The sequence below is a fragment of the Monopterus albus genome, unplaced genomic scaffold (genome assembly GCF_001952655.1).
Source record: "Monopterus albus unplaced genomic scaffold, M_albus_1.0 scaffold127.1, whole genome shotgun sequence".
NCBI classification, from domain to species: Eukaryota; Metazoa; Chordata; class Actinopteri; order Synbranchiformes; family Synbranchidae; genus Monopterus; species Monopterus albus.
Window position 1 is genome coordinate 832,797 of NW_018128007.1, and position 24,380 is coordinate 857,176.

At 41.3% G+C, this 24,380-nt stretch overlaps 1 protein-coding gene across 3 annotated transcripts in view; it reads left to right on the plus strand.

Moving 5' to 3' along the window:
- bcar1 (BCAR1 scaffold protein, Cas family member) overlaps positions 1-24,380 on the plus strand; it is a 91,638-nt gene that overhangs the window by 49,031 nt on the left and 18,227 nt on the right. For 2 of the 3 annotated variants that reach the window (XM_020612713.1, XM_020612714.1), the window contains exon 2: positions 15,374-16,108. In XM_020612713.1, the coding sequence (XP_020468369.1) occupies positions 15,374-16,108 (735 nt within the window). Of the gene's footprint in view, positions 1-3,037; positions 3,272-15,373; positions 16,109-24,380 lie in introns of those variants that run through there. The other variant, XM_020612715.1, reaches the window with a different exon arrangement.

Consider the following 24,380-nt stretch of genomic DNA (forward strand, 5'->3'; position numbering starts at 1 on the left):
ACTGGGAATGATGTCACACCCGAGTTGACTGTGTTCCAGTACGCCAAGTCAGAAAACCAACATGGACAGGATTTACTGTTGTTAGCCACTGTTAGCAATACTAGTTTATAACAACGCATTATGCAGTGTCAGCACATATAAACATTGTAGCAACAAGCCAACAGACAAAAGTTGGATAATACAGTTTGTCCGACTGTTACAGTAAGACACAAATAAGACAGAAGTGCTAATATATGGTCTAGTACTATGACTTTCAGAACTGCTGGTGTGCGTTGCAGCCATCTTGGATTTTAAAGTCAGGGTTGGTGTTGTTCCTCCAGCTTTCTGAGTAGGAATTCCAATTTCAGGGGGCATTCCAGTTCAAATTTCCAACTGGGAACTTGGATATTCCATCTTCTGACTTCAAATGGAATGCAGCATTAGCATAAGAACTGTTGAGCCAATTATGGATGTGTTTGGTATGACAGCTGAACAGACCAAGTTAGACCAAATCTGCCCCAGTCTGGGTCACAGTCAAGATGAAATCATATCGTGTGTGTATTCTAATTCATTAATTCTTCAGTTCCAGTTGCTTCCAGTTGTTCTCAGAAAGATGCCTTTTTTTCTGTTTGATATTTGTGACTGAAATTGGTGACCAATGACAATATGTGTCATCTAAGGAAGATGGTAAATTCAAGAATGATGAGTAAAAAGGATTATAGTGTAAAAATCCAATGGGCAACTGAACTGACTAAGACCTAACAGTGGCAGGAGAATGCCTCTATAGTATGAAGTTGAAAATCTACCTCGGCAGGACTTGCAACTTTCAGTTCCTTGTTGTTCACATCTCATCCAAGTCTGTCCTTAGTTCCTCTTTTTGTTATTTTTAGTGCAAATCGCACTGCATATAAATAGTGCAAGATTCCGGTTTGTATGCATGTTAATGTTGATGAAAGCGCAAATGAGGAATTGTGAATTCTTGCAGGATTGGCATGTTTGTCTACTGCCAGGAAGTCCGGTCATTACAGGATAGATATGTCGTCTACAGTGTTTATTCAGTCGTAAGGTGTGAGCACCTTCCTCACTGTCAGGGACTAAAAATCTTTACAAGTTGTTGGGAACAGTGTGTGGCCTGTCCAGCATTTACTTGACCTTTTTCATTATGGTAATACTAACTTGGCCCATACGACTGTTTCACTGGCAAGCGTACTGCCAGTGTCATGGAAACAATTCTAAACACTTGATTACAATGACGAAACCATCAAAGTTTGGTTAGGTTTAGGAAAAGATTAGGGTTGGAGTTAAAATAACTAGTTTCTTGAGGCCACGGGACCTTTTTGATTCTGCTTACGATAATAAATTTATGCAGGTGCACTGTATAATATTTTTATTTCTATTATGCAAACTTGGAACAAGTTGCATAAATATAGTGGTTTAGCCTGCTTTCTAGATTTTAGTCTAGTAAAAAACAAATTTAGTTGTTCCTATTAAATCAAAAATGTAATATACACTTCAGCTTAATCCTGCTGTAACATGAGACTTGCAGGGAGCTTTAAGGTACAAATTGGGACTGTATTCATGTGGTTAAAACACCAAGACTGAAGCCTTTTGCCAGTGTTTCAGAACCAGAGTATGTCAAGTCTTCATAACTTCTACTTATGCTCTTGTGGCTGTACTTGTATTTTTTGACCTCGGTTTCTCAGTGCAGTACAGTTAGCAGACAAACAGCAAGCTATGAATCACTGCATATAATCCCCCCCACCCCCCACTCAGTGCTGAATCAGAGTCAACTCTGCAGTCTCAGCTGCAGCTTTGTCAACAGATTTATGTAAGTGATCAAGGTGTCCCAGTTCACCAGGGTGATTTATGCTCCTCTGGTTTTGAAACCACTTTAAACCAGATACTTTTAATGTGCTAGTCTTCCATTTCTGTGGAGATGTAGTATTACAAAATATTGATACATTAAAGCTTTTCATGCCACTTCATGCCACAGTGGTTTGAACTTGTTTTGAATGTGGCATTTCAGTGTAAAGTTGAAGGCTTCATCCTTCCCTCATAAATATGTTTTGAGCAGAGACATAAAGACTGTAATCTCTCTGTTACACACTCGGGCACATAGTGATCAGAGGGTGTGTCCGCAGGCTTTAGCTCGTCTTTACTACTTGTGTAAGTACAGGTTAGTAAAGCCCTTAAACACAGGCATGGGCTGCTCTGTGGAGATACATTCACATCTTCTGTTGTGTCTGAAGGTGTTGGGCCATGGTTCTTGATACTCCATATCTGAAACCTCACTTTGTAAATGGCACCTGATCAGAATTACTGGCTAGTAGGAGTGTACAGCACCGATCACAACTTCCTCGGCCAATTCAGATTTCTGATTATTTTAAGTTTGATTTTAGGATTATATCTTTCTAAAAACTGTAGTTGACAGCATACACAAACATTTTTGTAGCTTTATCTTGAATGAAAAATTAGATTGTAATCAAAATAGGCTAAAATGTTGTATTAAATGACTTTTACATTTTCTGTCTTTGTTAGGAAACACTCGAACACACTAATGAGCGAGCGGAAAAAAATAACAGACCCAGGTAGTTGGCTTCAGTGCAAGCAGTGGGATTTATTTACAGTGCTAGTAGTGAACAAAATATTTACATGAATGAGGAGGAGTGAGAGGACCAGGTGTCGATCAGTGGTAGCAGGAAACAGTCAATGGAGTGATGACGGGCCGGGCTGAGGATGTCGGATTCACTCCTGGGCTGGTCGGGGTGGAGATGATGATGACTGAGAGACAGTAACAGAGAGACAGATTAAAGGGGACTGTGCATCGACCTGTGAAGTGGTGGCTGGTAGAGCTGAGGGAAACCAGGATCCAGAGGAGAGGTCTGATGAGGAGGAAAACCAGATGCAGCGGGGCAGCCAGGATAGAGACTCGGGTAATAACTGAAAACAGAGAGCGTGTACTCGGCAAAAACAATAACATACACAGGGCCTGAAGACAGAGAAAGAACTGGCAGGGGAGTAAACGGTGAGCAGTGTATAAGTAAGGAGGGAGACTAACGAGGCGCAGCTGGTGAGTATCAGTGAATCGGGGCAGGTGTGTCTAATAGTGCAATTAGTGCAAGGAAGCTGACTAGTGTGAGGGAAGGTGCCGCCGGGCAAACCTGACAGTCTTTTCTCTAACTCGAACAGATCTCTAAGTAAAAGTGCTCCAGGATAAATGACAAACATTATTATAGTTATACAAACCTCCAACTAAAAAGGCTACTTCTCCAAATGTAAACAGGTGCAACAGGTAGGCTAATAGAAACAGTCCTACTGAACACATTGCTCTTTTTAGTGTGTGCAGCTTATTTATTGTGTTTTATCATGGGTTGGACACACTGTATGTATACTATACATGGATTTCACTGTGTAGCCTACTGTTTGGACCGTAGTATTCCCTTCTTCAAGATGTTTCACAGTAGCAGGCTCCTTTGAGTGTTTCCAGTGTGTGAGTGAACATGTGCCTGGTATAGACACAAGTGTGAGCCTAGTTTGAGGTGATCCTGAGATGCTACTCACTGCACATGCATTCTTTTAGTCTGTGCCACTGCGTGCGCAACCGTCGACCCATTGTACATGTAAATCTGAGCGGCACAGAATTGGATATCTCAGAGTGATCGGCTAGTAACCGGTCCCGGACAGTCAAGCTGAAAAAACAGCCAAATTTGTTCTCCAGCCTACTGATCTTTAGTGTAAAGGTAAACATATTCATAACAAACTCTTTTGGTATGAATATGGGACTTTAGGTGCAGATGTGCACCACATGCACTCTTTAGTTAACAGTAGCCTTGTTTTGCATGTGGAACATTTTTTTGATATCTGGGTTTCTGCATGAACATAATAAGTGGCAGACTGGAGTGCAGTAAACACACACACAGTAAGCTGAGCTTAGCTAAGCCTCTGGATAGTGAAGCTCATGGCCAATGCGAACGATAAGCCTGAGCTAGAAGACCCTCCTTTATCATCAGGTTTCCTGTTTGGGGACACTTCAGCTTCTGGGTTAAATACAACAGACAAAAGACAAGATGACTTTTTGTTTATTGTGTATTGCACTCCGGTTTGTCATTTAATATGTTTATTCAGTAGTAATCGAGTATGTTTTTGGCAACACACCAACGCTTACTCACCTGAGGTGGCACCACAAGAACGTGAATATCACTGGAATAAAGGAATAAGAAAACATAGTACAAATGCTGTTTCTTTCCTCATTTAAACAGCCTTTCCCTGGTTAACTTACTGGTAGTAGTTTACAGCAATATTCTTAATACTAATGTTAACTAAAATAGTTGTTCATAATAAATGACAAGCAATTTTATGACGGGTATTTTCTTCCCTACTGTAGCAGAAATGAACCATGAACCCAAGGTGCATGCAGAATGTGATTTTGTACCGTTATACCCTGAATGGCTAGCTAAATGACTGAAATAGGTCTGTGGGTTGTGCCCAGTGATGGCCAGGTGCCATGTTTGACCAGTTAGAACTTTGAATTCTGGATAGAGAATGGGGATGTCACTTTCCATACTGTTAGCTATATCCTTGAATAAAAATAAAAATGCTTAAATTAGATAGATGTACATGTTGTTCTCAGTCGACTTCTAGAATAGAAAGTTTTTATGTAACAAATAATGGATGAATTATAAATTTTATGGAAAAAGAGAGAAAGCTTTTGGTGTAGTAGAGCAGTAGAGGGACTTCTGCTTGTGTAGGATGTTTTGATTTTTCCACCCTTCATTTCTTGCTGTTGTGAACAAGGTGGAGCTGCTTTGAACCAGCCAACTCTGTGTGCATGCGTGTCTGGCAGATATTCAAGGCTCCTACCAGGGTTGTGTGTCAACAGGTTAAGCAACACTCAGGACACACCCTGCATGAGCCTGTTCTGTGCTTGGGGCTACACAATCCCTGTTGTTGTTTCTGCAGTTAGTCATATCCTGCAGGCAGCCAGTCTTCAGCTGGGATCATCGCTACTAAAGCAGCAGCCTTAAGTAGCATTTAGTTGGCCACATAAAGCTGGGGCTGTTTGAAAAGCCCAGGTTTTATTGTATTTTTAGCACCATTATGACAGCACATTTAAAGTTTTTACGGTGAGAACACTATTTTACATATTTTTACGGTGCACCCTTAAAATGAAAGGTTTCTATAACAGTCCTCAGAAAACATAATCATCCAAGATCAGCTCTCTGAAAACTATCATTTTCTGCTTGTTTTTTGGTTCTGATGATTTGACAGGTGTAGGTGGAGTCAATCCAACCCAGTTGGGTGCCCCTGGGCCTAGTGACATTCCCTGCGTTCCTTCTCCCATGCCTGGCGATCTCTTTCCACCCTGAGGCACCCTATTTTATTGTCATTAATTTTGCAGTTGTGAGAGAGAATGGTCATAATCAGTGTTGCAGAAGCCAAGCTACCTTAACAGTTAGCCTCTAAAATGGTTCAAGCTCTAACTGGAGCCTATGGGGATAGTTAGTAAGGTTTTGCAGCACATTTTCTGGCACCATACTGTGAAAACACCTGTGTTCGTATTTACTAAGGAGTCACAGTGGGGTTTTGTGGCATAAAAACAGAAGAAATGTGGCATCACAGGAATTTGCATGTTTGGTTTCATGCAATATGTATTTTAAGGCATTTTGTGGCACTGCTGTAGGCGTGGCAGCTGTTAGTCATCTGAGATCCCACCGGAGTTCACTTATGAGGAAGGAGAGGGTGTTCGCATCACTCACCAGAGGAGAATGGGAGGGACTTTGTCAGGCTTTCAGGTCAAACCATGACTCAACTAGAAAAGATATTTCATGTAGAAAATGTGTATGGATGCTGTCTGTTGAAAAAATTGTCCTAGCACTGCTGAAGATGGCTGAAATTTATTGTTGAAACTGCTGAAGGCTGAGATGCAATAATGAATAATCCTGGAAGGTGAACTGTAATCTGAAGAGGCTGAGAGCTCAAAGCATCACTAAAACAGTGGAGGGTATACTACCACAGGGAGAAGTAGCAATAAAATGACTTAAAGTTGTAAAAGGGTAGAAATATTGGTCAAAATAAAGTTTAACATGCATTTTATTTCACTGCCCTGATTTCTATTGGCATTTAGCTGTGGAATTTAATGGGAAAATGTAAAATAAGCATCTCGTGGGTCTGATATGATTTTGGTCACGAATATGGGTTCACTTTACAATCTGGGATTTTATTTTTAAAATCTAGCATGCTTCAGAAAACCACAGCAACCTCCTGGCACTAACTGCAGATTTTTATTTTGAAAATCAACCAAACTACAGTGTCTGGTAACTTCCTGCAACTGAAAGTACTTTAATTTGAAAATCTGATGTTTTAGGCCATTAATGTAAGATCACTTTACAGTTTGGGGCTTTTATTGAGAAAATACAGCTTGCTTTAGAGCTAAGTTTTTATGTCATCCTAAATTTTTGACAAAATTTGGCATTTTTCCAGCCTTTCATTTGATCCTAAGTTACAATCTTGGCCTGTTATTTTTAAAATCCAACATATTTCAGAGCATAATATCACTTTTTGTAACTACCTACAGGCTTTCATTTTGAAAATCTACCACACTACAGTGTGTGGTAATATCCTGCAACTAAAGAGAGGCTTTTAATTTGAAAATCTGGTTGGATTTACTCACTTTAATCAAAATGGTGTGATGTTTGAACAGAAGTGTATGATTGATTGCCTCAATGGGTGTTTTCATTTTGGAACAAGACAGTCCATGCGCCTTCCTAACTGCAATGCCTTTGTTTATATAACACATTTTCATACACAAAGGCAGTTCACAGTGCAATGCACAATGCACACAAATAAAACATTAAAATGCATTCATACATAGATAAAACAGAATGCCAGTTAATTGCATGCACTACTGGTGTATTGAGATGTTTTCTATCAAGTCACTATAAATATTGAGTTGATCAAAGTGTGTGCTTGCTTTTGATGTTGAAGGATTTATAGACATATTATCAACACCTCAGTGTTTATTCCTCATGAGTAGAAGAGAAAAGTAGAAAAACAACTGCACAGTGACCATGAGCTCTATTTTCCTGCCACAGAGCTCAGCGCTAAACTCGTGTCTAAACTCCAGGTGCAAGGTGAATATGGGTGTATTCAACTATGTTTTGCATTTTGGAGATGTGCAGCCACATGTTACCAGGCGCATTTTGAAGAGGGGGTGGAATACATTATTAGAGGGAGGAATAAATGGTGCCAGGTGAAATCGGGGCTGGCTTTAGTTCTGTCAGACCAGCTCCTCTCAGGATGGACACCTGACTGATGTCAGGACATGAAATACTGTATATAAGAGGAGAGATTCTTTCCCTGTATCTTCTTCTCCTGCCAGTTATGTACTTCATTCCTAGACTGACAGTGACAAAACTATTCATGTAGAAGTACTGCACATAAATATTCACCCAGTAGTCTGCTGATATCACTGAGCAGCTTTTGAGCATGGAAGATAGAAAGTCTCTGATCCTGGAACCAGCAGCAGTTTAGAGTGTAATTTGCTCACAGTTGCATCCAGTGTGTTTAATCCACGGGGGTCTCACACGTAACCTTATAAACACTTCACTGTTTTAAAATAACGCAATAAAATCATATAGTAATCACTGTTTGTGGTGAAACTGATTGTGGACCACCAGAGCTCACAGCCAGTGTCATCCACTTTGCCTCCACCTGCAGCTGCTCTCAAAGCCAATCAAACCGCCATAAAATGCAAAACAGACACAGCATATATCCCCATGGTAATGAAGGTATGTCTGTGTGAAACTTGTTGGTTTGGAGAAACTGTAACTTAGCAGTGACAGCAGCCACACTGAGGCCAGACTGACTTGACCTGCTCCCTGACTGGATTAATGGAGACGTCTGCAGGGTGGTTGTTATGTATCTTGGCTCATCATGTGTCATTTTTAACATGGATTTGGATTCCTAGACACCGACTGCAGATCAGCTCTGGCTGCATCCTGTAAGGACAGATGGTGCATCCTGACATGCACCGACACTGTTTGACCATATTCATATCTGTAGCCACACACTGAGAACTACTGAGTTTGTTTTTCTTATTTAAAAATTATCTTCATGATACACTGTATGTAAATCATTCAGTGAATTCCAGCAGATCAGTTGTGGATTTAAGGGTTAATTTCAGGTTAGTGTGGCCATTAAAATACATTTTGATACCTGATCTCGTGTTTCCCAGCCTTTGTGTTTGTCAGGAAAATCTGAAATACACCTGTGACAGCGATAAAAGGTGGTCTGAGCAGACGGATTTCAGGTCACAATTAGCACCAGGTTTGTGCCACGATGCCTAATCAGCATACACACGGCCTTAACTGAACCTCTGCTTCCATGTCAGTGTAAGTGCATTCATTCATTTGTGGCAGGAAAATACCAAACACCAATGTGCAACAAAACGTGGACATGCACCTGAGGAAAAATACATAAGGACTGTGAATGAGGCGATGCAGAAATTGCACTGGCAGGAAAATAGATCCCTAAATTGCAAAACAAGGCTGAGAAGTCTTACTGTGGCATGCCTTAACTCATGCTCTGTTCTCAGAATTTGCAGTTAGAAAAGGTCAAATTACCAGAATGTACCAATTTACTACTTTGGAAGTTCTGTATAAATTAGGCATTTTAAATCAGATTTTTAGTTCCTTATGTGAAATTATTAGAGAAGTCTCATTGTTTCACTTAACCTTTGGCCTTTAAACTAAGCCCTCTGCTCTCTTTCATCCTGTGCTGGCTCCCTGACGAGTACGTTTTGTTGTTCCTCTGTGGTGGCTGGTTGTCCTGGCAGTGGTTTCCATGGTAATGTCACTTTGTGAGTGCCTGTTACTATTGGGATATACCCTGAGAGGTCTGGGTAATGTGATTAGCTCCCACTGTGTTCTTATTTCACCACACTCCCAGACTGCCTCTGTAGAGTGGATGTACAAGTGTCTCATTGATGGCTTTCTCACGCTGATTAGCAGACAGGGATGTTTAAGGGCGTCCAGCCATGCCTGCACACAACTGACTGGTCAGGTTGAAACTGTGCTTTTAGTAGTCAGGGTGCTTAAATAATGTTTAGTGCATGAAAAGTGTACTTTTGAATTTAATTAAGCTTATACCAAAATTTTTGGCATTAAAAAACATCACAAACTGTCAGAATAGATAACTACATGGATCATAATTTGTTGCCTTTATTAAATAACAACTACAACATTTGGGTTACTCTGACATGGATGTCAGCGAGACACCCTCACTCCTACACTCATTCAAATATACAGTACAGTGGTACGTATTCTCCTTCTGGGTTTATCTAGTATTGGTGTGTACTGTATATGTACACACTCCAGAGCTGCTGCTGAGAACATTGTGAACATGAGATAATGAATGCTCATCGCTGTCTGTTCTTTCTGTAGAGACCCACTAAGTCTCTACAGGGAGAGGAACACAGTTATACCCTCACACACGTTCACACACACTGGACTTAAAATTTTCCATCCATCTATTCATTATCAGCCACTTATCTGGGTTCGTGTTGCTGGGTCAGCAGGTTTAGTAGGGCGGTCCAGACATCCCTCTCCCCAGCAGTGTTTTCTAGCTCCATGGGGAAAACCTCAAGGCATTCTCAGACAAGATGATAAATATATAGTATAATCACTCCAGCATATTCTAGGTCTACCCCGAGGTATCCTACCAGTTGGAAATTGCCTAGAAAACCTCCAGTGGAAGGCGTCCAGGAGGCATCCTAATCTAATGCCTCTTTTCACTGCGAAGAAGCAGCAGCTCAACTTTGAACTCCCCCTGGATGACCAAAACAAGCACCCCATCTCTAAGGTTGAATCCAGCCACCCTACAGAGGAAACTCATTTTGGCCACTTGTACTTGCAGTTTCATTCCTTCGGTCACTATAAAATACAGAATTTGAAGTGTTCAAATAAAACAGCTCAGTGGTTACCTGAGCAGGACTCACTTAAAACGGAATTTTATTTTTTTTCACACATAAAAGTGTTAATTTTTTACATAGACTTACATTCCCTTCCTGGAGAATTATTCTTATGTAAATCATAACCACTACTTGCCTAACCCCAACACAAATGTCCTTACTTCCAAGTCTAAATTTCAAACAGGTCCTCACAATGTGCTGCCATACAAGTACACACACACACACATCAGTGTTTTTGTCACTTACTGGGTCTCTACATAGATTTACATTCATTCACAGGAGACTTACCCTAACCAAGCCAAAGCTGACTCATGCTTTAACATTGTACCCCACCGTTTTCATTAAATTTGATGAACTACGTAGTGGGGACCATCCCTCGGTCCCCACCAGTGTCTTCCAGGCCCTGAAGGATAGTAACTCTGGGATTTCAGGCTGCACAAGTACAGAAAAACGAGGCCACACACAGAATACAGAAATCCCCATCTTTGGTCCAATCTAGTGTCCAGAGAAACAGGATGTGCAATGACAATGATTCACACAGCCTCTTGATTGGCTGATGAGTCAGTGACTTGACCATGAGGTCTCGGGATCCCCCTGAATAGGTTCCCATACTCTCTTTGTGAATTCCAGTTGCATTTGATGTAACAGAATGTAAATAGTGGAATGCCTCTCTGACATTTTAGTTTCATTTTAATACATTTAAATTGTGTTTTATAGCACGCATTATCTTTCATTTCATGGCAATATCTTCCAGTGGTGGATACTGAATAGGACTGGGCAATTTTCTGATCAACATTGTAACTGCAATTTAAATTGTGATAACTCCAGACCCTACTGGGGTTATCTACATAGCATAAACCCAAAATGTGATTCAATAATTTCTGGGAGCTATTCAACAATTATTCAAAGATCACCAGTAAATGTAAAGGAGAAGGCTTTGTCTTTTAAAGACAAAACCATAGTCACAGGAAATATTTAATCATTTTATTTAATGACTATTTGAAACTTCAAAAATTATTGCCCAACCCCAATAATAACAAACCTGTTTCATGATAGGATGAAGTCATCAATTACCTAGTTTAGATTGTGAATCTTCCAGTGATGTCTTAAGACATGCAGTAATATACTCTGTTTTCAATAATAACTTGTGTCTGACATGATTTTACCACAAAAAATTTCAATTACATCTTATTACTATCTTCACCCCCACGCTGAAAAACCCAGAATTTATGACTATGCAAATATTGCTCTTTTCAAAAGTTTAACTGCTGGACACAAAATGTCCCTACGCCACTGAAAAGTCCATTCTCAGTGTTGGTGCTCTGGAGGCTTCAAATTTTCACATCCCACTGTCAGTTAGATACTGGACCACTACTAGCTCCAGACTGGTTATTATGTCCCAAAGTCCTGTTGGCACACACTTATATTAAACTCAGATTGAAGGTGAACACAACTGCTCCCCTGCGTAGATGAATGTGAGAACAACCTTGTGTCAGACTCTGCACAGTCAAGTACAGATATTCAAGTGATGGAACATGGGGCAAATCACTTCTTGACCAGAGGGGGACTAAGTACATTTAAAAAGGAGTTCTCTGTGTGTGTTAACATCGCCAATGAAATAAATGTATAAAGTGAATACATCTGGGCTATGTGTCTTTCTCTGTCTCATTCCCAGCCCAGTCTGAGCCATAAACAGGCCTTCAGTGCAGTGAAAGAAAAGTCAGGCTATAAAACTGGGAGCTAATTACACGGCCTCATTTAGATGGGAAGTGCTATTTGCTTAGGTTAGTGTGTGTGTGGGGGTGTGTGTGTGAGTGTTCTTGTACTTGCTACATAGTGAGGACCAAAAAAAAGTATTTTCTCTTCAGAGTGAGGACATTTTTGGAAAGTGAAGACACTTTCATTTTGTGATCAAAGGTTTTTATTATTTTTCAAACAGACAAACAGGATGGGATGTGGATGTAGGAGGTACAGACATTCAGTAGTCACCAAAACAGCAATGTTACAGTAAAATAACAAGTGAAAGAACAGCAATAGCAATCACTACTACCACATCACTGGCAGAACAGGAATTTGGCAGGTGTTCATACACTGTATGCTATTCTGCATTTAGTCCTCAGTCGTCGTCTTTTATCTAAAAAGATATATTTGACAAGAACAGTTTCCAGGCATCAACTGTTGGTCAAGCCTTACTGAGCAGTGCAGTAATAAGTTCAAGGTTAATGTTGTCGATGAGTCTATGAATCCAAAATGGCTTCCCAACTCCCCGCCCCAGCTGGATTCAACAACTAAAGGCTTATCAGCACTATGCTCGATAAATTTGCTGTATATTAAAGTTATTTGATCAAATACTGGTGCAATCCAGGCTAACATGAGTTGTGCAGGGAGCGTTCCAGGGAACTCTATATTCTTTTAAGGCTGACCTTAGCTGAAAATACATCAAATAAGAGGATGCTGGAAGCGAGAACCGAGTTCTTAAGTACTGAAATGAACATTATCATAAATGTTTCCACATGTGTTTATAAGAGATGGCCAGGATGATTGGGTGAATGGTTGGCCACCACACAATACATTTAGGTTGTGCCATAGTGGTGTACTGTAGTGGGTCACACTTCGAACAGTCAACCCTCTTCCACACTTGTAGAGAGTTTGTGATGATGGATCTTAATTTCATACTAGAAAACTGCATTTTCTGACAAAAATGCATATGGATGCTGAGTGCCCTGAAAATGCTGAACATTTTGACAACTGAATGCTTTTGCTAGCTGAAAGTATGCTGAAGTTGGAATTTCCCCATTTATTTGAATGGGACAAGATTTTCAGAATAAAGCTAAATATTTCAAGAGTATGAAGTTTAGAAAACTTCTGAAGAGAAGCATGAATGTCCTTGAAGAGCTGAACATTTTAATACCTGAAAGTATGCTGAAGTCGAATTTTCCCATTCATTTGAATGGGGGAAGATTTTCAGAATAAAGCTAAATATTTCAAGAGTATGAAGTTTAGAAAACTTCTGAAGAGAACCATGAATGTCCTTGAAGAGCTGAACATTTTGATAGCTGAAATCGCTGAAAGTGTGCTGAAGTTGAATTTTCACATTCATTTGAATGGGGCAGAATTTTCAAAATAAAGCTAAATATTTTAAAAGCCTATTTTAAAAGAATGTGGGTGAACTTCACAAGGAATGGACTGAGGCTGGGGTCAAGGCATCAAGGGCCACCACACACCGCCGTGTCAAGGAATTTAGCTACAGTTGTCGTATTCCTCTTGTCAAGCCACTCCTGAACCACAGACAATGTCAGAGGTGTCTTAGCTCGACTAAGGGTGCAATGTCATCTGCTGGTGTTGGTCCACTGTGTTGTTTGAAAACCAAAGTCACTGCACCCGTTTACCAAGAAATTTTAGAGAACTTCATGCTTCCTTCTGCTGATCAGCTTTTTAAAGATGCTGATTTCATTTTCCAGCAGGATTTGGCACCTGCCCACACTGCCAAAAGCACCAAAAGTTGGTTAAATGACCATGGTGTTGGTGTGCTTGACTGGCCGGCAAACTCACCAGACCTGAACCCCATAGAGAATCTATGGGGTATTGTCAAGAGGAAAATGAGAAATGAGAAACAAAATAATGCAGATGAGCTGAAGGCCACTGTCAAAGAAACCTGGGCTTCCATACCACCTCAGCAGTGCCACAGACTGATCACCTCCATGCCACGCCGAATTGAGGCAGTAATTAAAGTAAAGGGAGCCCCTACAAAGTATTGAGTACATATACAGTAAAAGAACATACTTTCCTGAAGGCCAACAATTCACTAAAAATGTTTTTTATAGGCCTTATGAGGTATTCTAATTTATTGAGATAGTGAATTGGTGGGGTTTGTTAAATGTGGCCAAAATCATCACAATTAAAAGACCCAACAGTTTAAACTACTTCAGTCTGTGTGTACTGAATGTATATAATACATGAGTTTCACTATTTGAGTTGAATTACTGAAATAAATGGACTTTTCCATGATATTCTAATTTATTGAGCTGCACCTGTATGTACAGACCAAGTTGCTTCTGCATAGAAATACTAGCTCATATGTACACCTTGTTTTTTGAGCTTTAGGTCACATTTAAGATGATAATTCACTGTTACATTGTAGATAAGTCAGAAAAAAAAGGAAAAGCATGCCATGGGCTCTTTAAGGTTAGGGTTAGGGGATAGAGAAAATGTATTATGTTAATGAGTGTCCTCGCAAAGTTAGTGGGTCTGTGTGTGTGTGTCTATGTGTGGAGTTGGCAAAGGGCCACTACAGGCTGTACCAGTCTGTGAAAGCTGGGGTGGGTCTCAGCCACAGAGAGGGAGGACTGCAAGCTGAGGTCAGAAATGAACAACAAATATTGGTTTAGTTTCAAAGAGTTCCAGATAGACTGAGAGGAGGTGTTTCTGGAGTTTGGAACACATGGCGCGAGCAGTTTTTTGCAACTGCCAAATAAATTTTCTGCTTGCATCATTAAGTGTTACCATACTAATCACACACAGGATGAAACATGTTGACCTTTGTTGACGTATGAGTGTGATACTGCTTTGTTTGCTGTTTATATGTGGACAATAAACAGCAATAATGTGTGCAAAACCTGACCTCCAATATAATATGATCTCCAACGCTACATATCAGATGCTGTCTAAATACTCACACTTCTAGAATTATTAACTTTATTTATGGTTTCCTTTTGGTTTTGTTTCGATTTGACTCCAGACTTTATCTACGGTCACACAGTAAGAGCAGCTCGGTGTCCTTGTACTTTGCCCTCTTGTTGGCTTAGCAAATCATATGTGACAGCATGTTATTTAGGAAAATTAAATATGATATGGCTACATGCTGTAGCTGCCATACTAATCATATGCACAGCTGTGCCTGAGATTCTTCTATTTTTCTCACATGTAAAAACAGACAGTCTGTCCACAGCTGTCATTTATCAAAATCATTTATCAAAGCTGCTGGTGTTGCAGTTCCTTACTACGTAGCAGGGAATGAGAATGTAGTGTGTTCCCACTGGAAAAATAACAAAAACAAGTATCTTAAAAGGAGCTATTTGCTTATTTCACATTCTGTCTTTCATATGCTTTAGCAGTACAGGGAAGAGCAAAAGGAAAACAGAAATGATTAGGAGACAGTGCCTACCGTATGTCCATACAGCATGTATTCACATTCTAGAAGTACAGACTGGAAGTTTTAAATAGGAAGCTGTAAACCACACAGGAAGCTGTTCTGTTTTCCTAACTTTCTCTACAGTTGTTCTTGTTCTACTCATTAACAACCTGCAGAGTGATAGTTTAAAAAACAGCTTGGTTCCTTGTTGATAAAGCTACGTTTAACAGTAGATGGGAACATGAACCAAGTTGAGTATTTACAATATATTTATATCTATCTTTCTTCTGCCACAGAATGTCTTGGCCAAGGCCTTGTATGACAACGTTGCTGAGTCTTCAGACGAGCTGTCCTTCCGCAAGGGCGACATCATGACGGTGTTGGAGCGTGATACGCAGGGATTGGACGGCTGGTGGCTCTGCTCCCTACATGGTCGCCAAGGCATTGTCCCTGGCAACCGTCTTAAAATCCTGGTTGGTATGTACGACAGCAAGCAGCAGGCCACACCTTCGACACCAGATTCAGCCACTGCCTGTCCTGCCTCCCAAGTGCAGCGACCCCTCCTTCCTCAGAGCACCTACATCAAACCAACACCGGTTCCATCATCACCTGCCATCACTACTTCCTCCTCTGGGTTTGCCAACAAACCCATAACTTCAGCTCAGTACACGTCCATGCACCCATCCTACTCCAACCCCAGCCCTGCACAGCCCAACTCTGACTCTGTCTATATGATGCCCCCCTCCCATGGCCCCAAATCAACCCCCCAAAGCCTGTACCAGGTTCCCTCTGGTCCAAGTGGTCCCCATACCCAGGCCCAGCCAGGACCCCATAACAAGGCTCCAGCTCTAGCCCAGAGACAGTACCAGCTCCCAGTGCAGGACATCTACCAGGTGCCTCCCTCTGTAGGTCCAGTACAAGGCCAGGGAGCAGCTCCAGCTAGAGGTACAGGAGCTGGGCAGGATGTGTACCAAGTGCCCCCCTCCCTGGAGAAGAGGAACTGGGAGAGCAGCAACAAACCCCCTGGCAAGGTAAGAAAGGGAGGAGAGATGAGGAACGAAGGAAGGAAAAATTAACTCTGTAGAGAAATATCATCAGATGCATGAATGCTCTTAGTTTATAGAATCTGAAAGAAAGAAAGGAAACCCTAACCCCCTAACACCTAACCCTTTGTGCTGTGTGATAAGGTTGAGAGTCAGCTAGTGTCAGTATGATCTGCAGTTGTGTATGACAGAGTTTCTCTAAAGGTCTGCTCAATCTTCTTGATAGTACAGCTTATCCTGAACTGACGTCTTTTGTTCTGGGGGTCAATCAAGACATTCCAGACAGTTTTTACACTTTAGCTTGTAGGAGAGATACACAGTTCGTTATTTTTAATGAAGTGTGAAAGGTCTACGTTACACAGCGATCTAGAAAGGTGGTCAAACTACAGTGTGGCCTGGACATGGAATATGTAACATTTCTGGCTTTATCAAACTGCTAAAGTCATGACTTTTGTCATTCAGAGATGCAGTAGGTTTTTTTATGAATGTTCCTGATATGATAGGCATGACGGGACTGTTATGGATGAACATTTCTGCCTGCAATATTTAGCACCTGGTGCAAAAGACGTTGTGGTGTCAGAGTGTTGAGTGAGTTGAGATGTTTCATGATTTAAAGTAAGAAGCTTTTCTCCTCTCTGACGGGCTAAAATCTTTTTCAATGAAGTTTTAATGAACGTTCATGAGCATGTGAGACACTTGTATCTGCTTGGTCTCTCTTGACTCTCCCTAATAAATGTTCCCATCATTCTGATTCTGCAGCTGATATCGGACAGGACCAGTATAAAGTGTCAAGACATTAGGTTGGTGCTCTTGTTTAACTTCGCCTGAATGTGCTCACATGCTGCAGCCATCCTTGATTCATTCAGGAAGTTGGCATGAATGAGATTTGAAAATTTTTCAGATAACTATATGACAGTGATGTTATTGTATATTTTTATGCTGCTGCTAATGGCACTCAGTTCAGACTTAGGAAGTGGTATGTCAATGATATTGGGTCCATTCTTTTGTCATAAATTTTACATAAAAGTGACTCGGGACTTATTCAGATATGAGGCACCTACCAGCCAGTTAGAGATTCATATTATCAGAGGTGATAAGAAAGATAAAGAAAAGAAGAGCCGGCCCTGGCGAGACGTGCAGCAAACTGGCTGCTTCACACTGAGCTCCGGCCAAAGCCTCCCCCATTCTGCAACAATTCCAAATGGATGATGCTTAAACTTTAGCAAACCACTTTGTATTCTGACCTTTAGACACACTAGGAACCTAAGCTTTGACTCACCCCATGAAACAAAACACTGGGAAAAGCCTCAGGGCTAATCCCAATCAGCTAGTTAGCATGGCGACAGAGGAGATAAAAGCGCTGATACAGCAGGCAGTAGAGGCCCAGAAAGATCTGCTCAAGAACATAGTGTCTGAAATGTTGATTGAGATTTTGGAACAAGCTTTAAAACTTATTGAGCGGAAAATAGTAGAGAACATAGTGGTGCTTTGCTCGCTCAAAATCAACATCAATTTGCACACCCAAACTATTGAGACAATATCCACTAAATTAGATGCCCTGCATGTAAATGTCCTTTATGCTAAGAAGGATGTGAATCACCGCATCTCTCAAATGGAAAAGCTACACAAGAAGATTAATGAGCTCAAAGATGAGTTCAGGAGAAACAAGGTAAAGCTGATGAACTTCCTGCTGGAGCCAAGGGAGACGACACAATGGGCTATCTACAACAAATGCTCCCTAATGGATTCCAGGGCTATAGCTACTAGAGACAAACAAAGCCCACTGTATCTACTCCAATAACTCACATCTGAGGAACTCACATGACAAGACCCCCTCTCCAGGATGGCACTTGACTGGAATTCTATGCAGAGAACATCCCAGGAACAACACAACAGAGGAAAAGCTTCAAAAACGTCAGAGTGAAGCTCCACCAGAAAGCTACAGAGCCACTCCTGATTTATCCTGCTACACTGAGGATTGTACATAACGGCGAGAAGCTATCATTCAACTCTGCTGACGAGTAGAGCAATCTGTGGTAGGGTCCATGCCGGGGGGAGCCATGGCAACCCCAAACAAGGGCCCGAGAGCTTTATTGCACTTTGACAACATGGAAATATGAAGCGGGGCATCAACCCGGAGGCTAAGGTGTGGATAGCCAAGAACTCTGAACCATGAGCGACCGTCCTTATTTTGGATATTGTCATGATTGTCCAATGAGGTCCATGTTGTGACATGCTATCATTTTCATATGTTTCCATCAATGTAACAGGTGATTCAACATGCACTTACTATTAGAGCTGTTACTGCTGAAGAGTTCCAATGTATCCTCAAATCATTTGGACTGGAGTTAGCTGGAATCCTAGTGTGTCTCTATTTTTTCCCCTCTTCTTCGCCGACAGTGACTGTCAGTCAGTCAGGTATGCTCTGTACATACATACAGTATCTGTGCACAACAGGCACATATAGTAGGGGCACTCAAACATGCAGCACATGTATATGAATTTATATCTGCCTCTGATGTTGCTCTTAATGAACTGTTTTGGTTCTATTGTTTCTTTGGACATAGATTCAAGTTTAAGTACGACCAGGTTAGGGGGGAAAGGCTGCCGTTCAAAGGGGAATAAAGGACTCTCACTGCCACTAGCGGATTGGGGGTTCTCTTCAGGGGCCCTAAGTGTCTGGAATTCCTTTTCATTTTTGTTCTAATTAAGCATTGAAGAGCATCCATAATGCCTTGGTCAAATTGTGTACTGGGTGGTTTTGTTCTGTGTTCAAATGTTCAATAAATATTCAGTTACAAAAAGAAGAGAAAAGAAAAGAAGAGCCAAAGGTGCAATTAAATCATTTCTAACAAACATGCAAACAACTACAAAAGTAATTCCCCTTGTTACAGAATCCCAAAGCAGCTTAATGAATTGAAGTCTTCACACTCGACACAGTGCCAAAAACAAACCGCTGAACATTTGTCTTCATGAGAAAGAAAAGAGACAAATGGTGAGAGAGAGAGAGGGAGGATGCAGTACATGCATGGCAAAACACCGACAGACTTAACAGTCGGCTGTGCGTAGGTGTGTGTGTGTGTGCACAAGTACAGAGGAGGACCAGTGAAATAAAAAGATAGTTAATAATTCAGCTGTGATCTTGTGGTTGGGTGAGTAAGCACTTTACTTTTCCAGCAGGTGACAGACTGTGCGTCTGTGCATGTATACTCAGGGGAGCCCCTCCAGGCTGTGATGCAGTGAGCTATATGTGTGAGCGCCACTGTGAATTGGAGTGTTGTGTGTGTGTGTGTTGCATTGGTGATACTGGTGATGATGGTTCCAGCTGCTCCCCTGCTCCTTAACACATGACCTCATATGTGTATTGATCTCTAACTCCTTCATAATAAATTGATATGCAGGAACTGAAATGTAACTAGTGAAACGCCCCGATAGTTTCATTATAAATGTTGCATTGTGTTCTCATGGCCCGTACATACTGATAAAGGTTAAGTGTTTATCTCCCAGTTATGTTTGTGAAAAGAACAAACTGTCCAACAGAATCATGGGACACTAAAGGTAGATGTCTAAAACTGCCTACTTTTACGATGTTACTGTTTTTACATGTTGGAAATGTCCTGGTGAGAACCTGTTGTCTGCTCACTGTGGCTCTTTGTTCTTGTACTGTTCCCCCTACAATTGTCTTGTACTGTATTTCCTATAGCTGCTTCACAAGAAATTTCTCCTCCTGCTCTGCCAGTGTAATCCTTTTAATGTGATGCTACAACAAAAGAAGTTGTTTGGTTTGCATCAGTAGTAATTTAACATAGGAAGTATACCTATACCTCCAGTACAGCTGTACTAAGTGATCAGTAAACGGGGAGATCATAAAGACAGTATGTTTTAATTGTAAGAGGTTGCTAAACATCTGCCACACAAGTAGAGACATTTGCTACCCTGTGTTTATTACCAGCTGTGACAGTTTGAATCAGAAGCTTGTTATGGCTGGAGGAAAAAGGGGGAGGCTCGCAGGCCAAAGAACACCATCTCAACCGTGAAGCACGGGGGCAGCAGCATCATGTTGTTGGGGCACTTTGCTGCAGGAGGGACTGGAGCACTTTATAAATAGTTGGCATCATGAGGAAGGAAGATGATGTGGATATACTGAAGCAACATCACAAGACATCCGCCAGGAAGTTAAAGCTTGGTCACAAATGGGTCTTCTGGGAAAGAAATATTTTTCTCTACTATTATTCTGTACATGTGAATCAGGGCCACTCATTATTTTGTAGTAAACTCCACATTAACATTTAGTGTAGTTAGCTAAAATGTTTGAGCTTCTCCTGTAAGTTGACCACCAGTGCAATTTGTCACATTTGATGCCTGCCAGCTGCTAAAAAATATAAGAATATATGCATATTTATGATTGCTCTTATTATAATTGCATATTGAAATGTTTTCCCAGCGCACTTTTCTTAGCTTCCTAGTTTTACTCAGATGGATGCATGATGCAGAAACATAGGATAAACGGTTGTGTGTTAACAAAACAAACTGTACACACATATGCAGAACCAGCCACATCGTTGTGACGGTTAAAGTCTTGAAAAAGCTGACTGCGATGTTTGAAAACACTTCTGATAAAGTACAAATCCTGTCCTAGTGGATTTTGTTTGTCTCCTCGCTGTGGGAAGGAGTTTGGCCGATAGTGTCGTTTGACCTTATACAATCGGGCATCGTACAGTTTACCTCACCCCCACCACTGAAAGGGAGAAGCACTGAGCAAATTGCTGCTTGGCACACCAAAATGAGGAGAAGAGGATGACAAACTAGAGTGGGCTGGTGCTGCCTTCTATTCTACTGGCTGACAAAGAACTAAATATAATAAAATAAAAACATAGGTGGAAACATGGTGGTGCAGTGGTTAGATGTCGCCTGACAGCAAGGAGGTCCCAGGTTCAAGCCCCGGCTGACCCAGGGCCTTTCTGTGTGGAGTCTGCATGTTCTCCCTGTGCCTGCATGGGCTCGCTCCAGGTGCTATAGCTTCCTCCCACAGTCCAAAGACATGCAGCATAGGCTGACTGCTGACTCTAAACTGCCTGTAGGAGTGTGTGGTTGTCTGTCTCTAAGTGTCAGCCCTGTGATAGACTGGCGACCTGCCCAGGGTGGACCCCGCCTCTCACCCAATGTCAGTTGGGATTGGCTCCAGCCCCCAGCAACCCTATTCAGGATAAGTGATAGAGATAGTGGATGGATGGAAAAACAGAGGTTTGACCAGAAGAGTCTTAGTCGACTGACAGGCCTCGCGGCTAAGGCGATTAGTTGACTTTCAGAGGGAACTGCTACAAAAATGTTTAGGTTAGGTTTCAAAATGGTTCCAAAATGTTCATACTGTAGGGTATAATGAATATTACAGCCTCTAACAGCCACTAGCAGTGCAGGGCTCTTGGTCTTGTTTGCAGAAGCTCAGTCTTGTTCCATGTTGGTCTAAAGGTGTCATTCTAATTAACTCTGAAGGGAGTTGTGTGAAACGGTGACATCATACCCAGGGTCCACGTGTAGCCAGTAACACAGCAGGCAGAGAAGCACAGGGAATGGAGTGGAGTCCCAGAGGTCAGTATGTCTTTGCCTGTCAGTGCACTATTTATAATGAGATACCAGAGGGAGGTGTCCATCTGAGAAAATATTTGCCTGATACTGTAGATCCATTATAAATTGACTAAGTGGGGAAGGTACTCTTTAAGGAACACTTTGACAATATGCAGTCTCTACATGTAGCGTCCTAGCATACTCTTTGCTTTGTGTTCATTTGCATTTCAAATCAAATGTATTTTACATTACTGCCGACCATTTTACAAAGTGTGCTGTAGTGTTTTAATGTTTGAATGAATATGTTTGCCAGCCTGACAGGAAGCCATTATTCTCACTGTGTTTCACTGTGGAACTACAGTACTGGAGGAACTTTTTATACATGGCATTTGTGTAGCAACTCCAACATTCTAGCCATCTGTGACAGTGTCATTACAAAACTGTGGACATTAGGCTCCACTGTTCTGGTTTCATACTTTCCACCAGATTTTGGATTAGCCCCATTCAGCCAAGAGCATTAGTGAGATCCAAAATGAAAGTTGGGTTATTAGGCCTGGCTCACAACTGGCTTTCCAGTTCATGTCAAAGGTGATGGATGGGGCTGAGGTTTGTACAGCATACTGAGAAACCGTTTCTTTATGGACCTGGGGAATTGTCATGGTGAAAAAGGACTGGGGGAAACATGGAAACTGTTGGCCCAAAGTTGAAAGCACACTGGCTGTCACAGTAGCATTATGATTTCCTTCCTTTATTGGAGTTTTGTTACACTTATACACATTCTGTATTTTTAACACATCTCAACAAAACACCCCAACCAGCAATGGTATTATCAGGTACTTGTTTGTGTCAAAGCCTGATGTATCTTATTCTTCTGTATCATAAAGCTCCATTGTTGTCCACTGACCAGTTACAATGGGTGACATGGTCCTTAAGCATAAACACACTGTAGCTTATTTAGACTCAGTCCCACAGACAATCCTGTCCCGTATACCCACTATGGCACCAAACATGGATTAATCCATTGCTGAAAACAAATCCTAACAGACGCACAGTTCCCTCAAGTTTGAGTAACACTTCAGTGACCACCTGTCAGCAAAACTTTTGCACACTGGGTTTGGAACAGAGAGCCACATGGTGGAGTAGTCATAAAGTAATGAAAAACTGTTGCCCCTGTATCATTAGACTTTTAAAATTTATGTAAATTTTGATATCAGCTATAGGTGTCATCAGACCCCTCTGCCTGGGGCACGTGCCCCAGTATTGATCTGCTGTGCCACAGTTAAATCGATAGCAGATTTGTTCTAATCCAGAATGTCAAAGCAAAATACAAGCTGAGGCACAGAGGTCAGGGCTCGTACTCCACGATGCACATGTGTGCACGTCGTGCACATTGTAGCTGGTGCACTGCAGTGTGCACGTAGCGATCTGTGTATTGGAGCACGAAACAAAACAAAGGAATGGGCTTTATGTGATGGAGACTACGGTAAGTTTTTGAATAATACCGATCTTCTCAAACATAACTGGCTCCTGTAGATGGACATAAGAAAATTCTTTAGAGCAGGCTGAGACAGGGAAGAGGTTCAGAGAGATGAAGGTGAGAGAGGTGAGACCTGGATGTAGTTGGTAAACAAGGTAACGTTAGTTTAGTTAGTTAGAATGTAACCAGGCGCGGACGTTGACTGTGAAGTAAATTAGAGCTCTGTACATCAATGCTTATGATCAGTTGGACTGCTCTTAAAACGTTATTTACTACATGAAATAAAGTAAATGTTATATATGTTACATAATACATCTGCCTGTTAACTTTGCACTGTTCATTCTGAATTTAATGAACATAATATTTAATGCTCTTGTCACACAGTCCTAATGATGTTTATGCACATTTAACAAACAAACCTTAGACAGGAAGGGAACATGTGGAGGAAGCTGTCGGTGTCTGTGGAGACAGGTGTGTGACCACCAGCCACAACTTTGAAGTATCTGGAGCATTGCTATGTTATGGGGCCTTATGAGTTACACACAACGATTAGATATTGTCTGTGCATGTTTTTAATTAATGATTTGTTCATTGTGATAAATCAAATTAATTAGTGTGAAATGCAGAAGAATGCAAAGAAATGTGCAACACAGGGCCATAAAAACATGAGAGAATGTTCTTAATGTATGCTGAAATAAACATATTCATACATTTTTACCTTTAGCAGTAGTTGTTTCAGTAGCAGCAATGGAACAGTGGGCTAAGCAAGGGAAGTCCACATAGCACAGTGTAGGCTACAGCACATTTCATTCATGCAGCAGATATTCAAGAAAAATAATTGTGTGATTAGAGTAAAGGAGGCCTGTGCCCCAGTGGAGCTTTATGTCTAGCAACACTCCTGATATCAGCCTCAAAAATCCATGTGTGGATCCATTTGAACAAAGTGCACCGTGTCACCACCAGGCGAGAATATGTAAATAGGAATCATCTTCTACATCTTGCCTTGAGGTTTTCCATCAATGTCATGGACAACTGGTGTGGAATTGTAAAAGCACTGAGCTTGTTTTTAGTGCTGGACTTTGACAGTGTGTGTGTAACATGCTTTATATATTTACCTTGCCAGTGCCCTTTATTGTAATGAGTTTTCACTGCTTCCCTTTCTGTACAAACACACAACCGAAAAGATACACGCACACACCTTCCTCTTTTTAGTTGAAC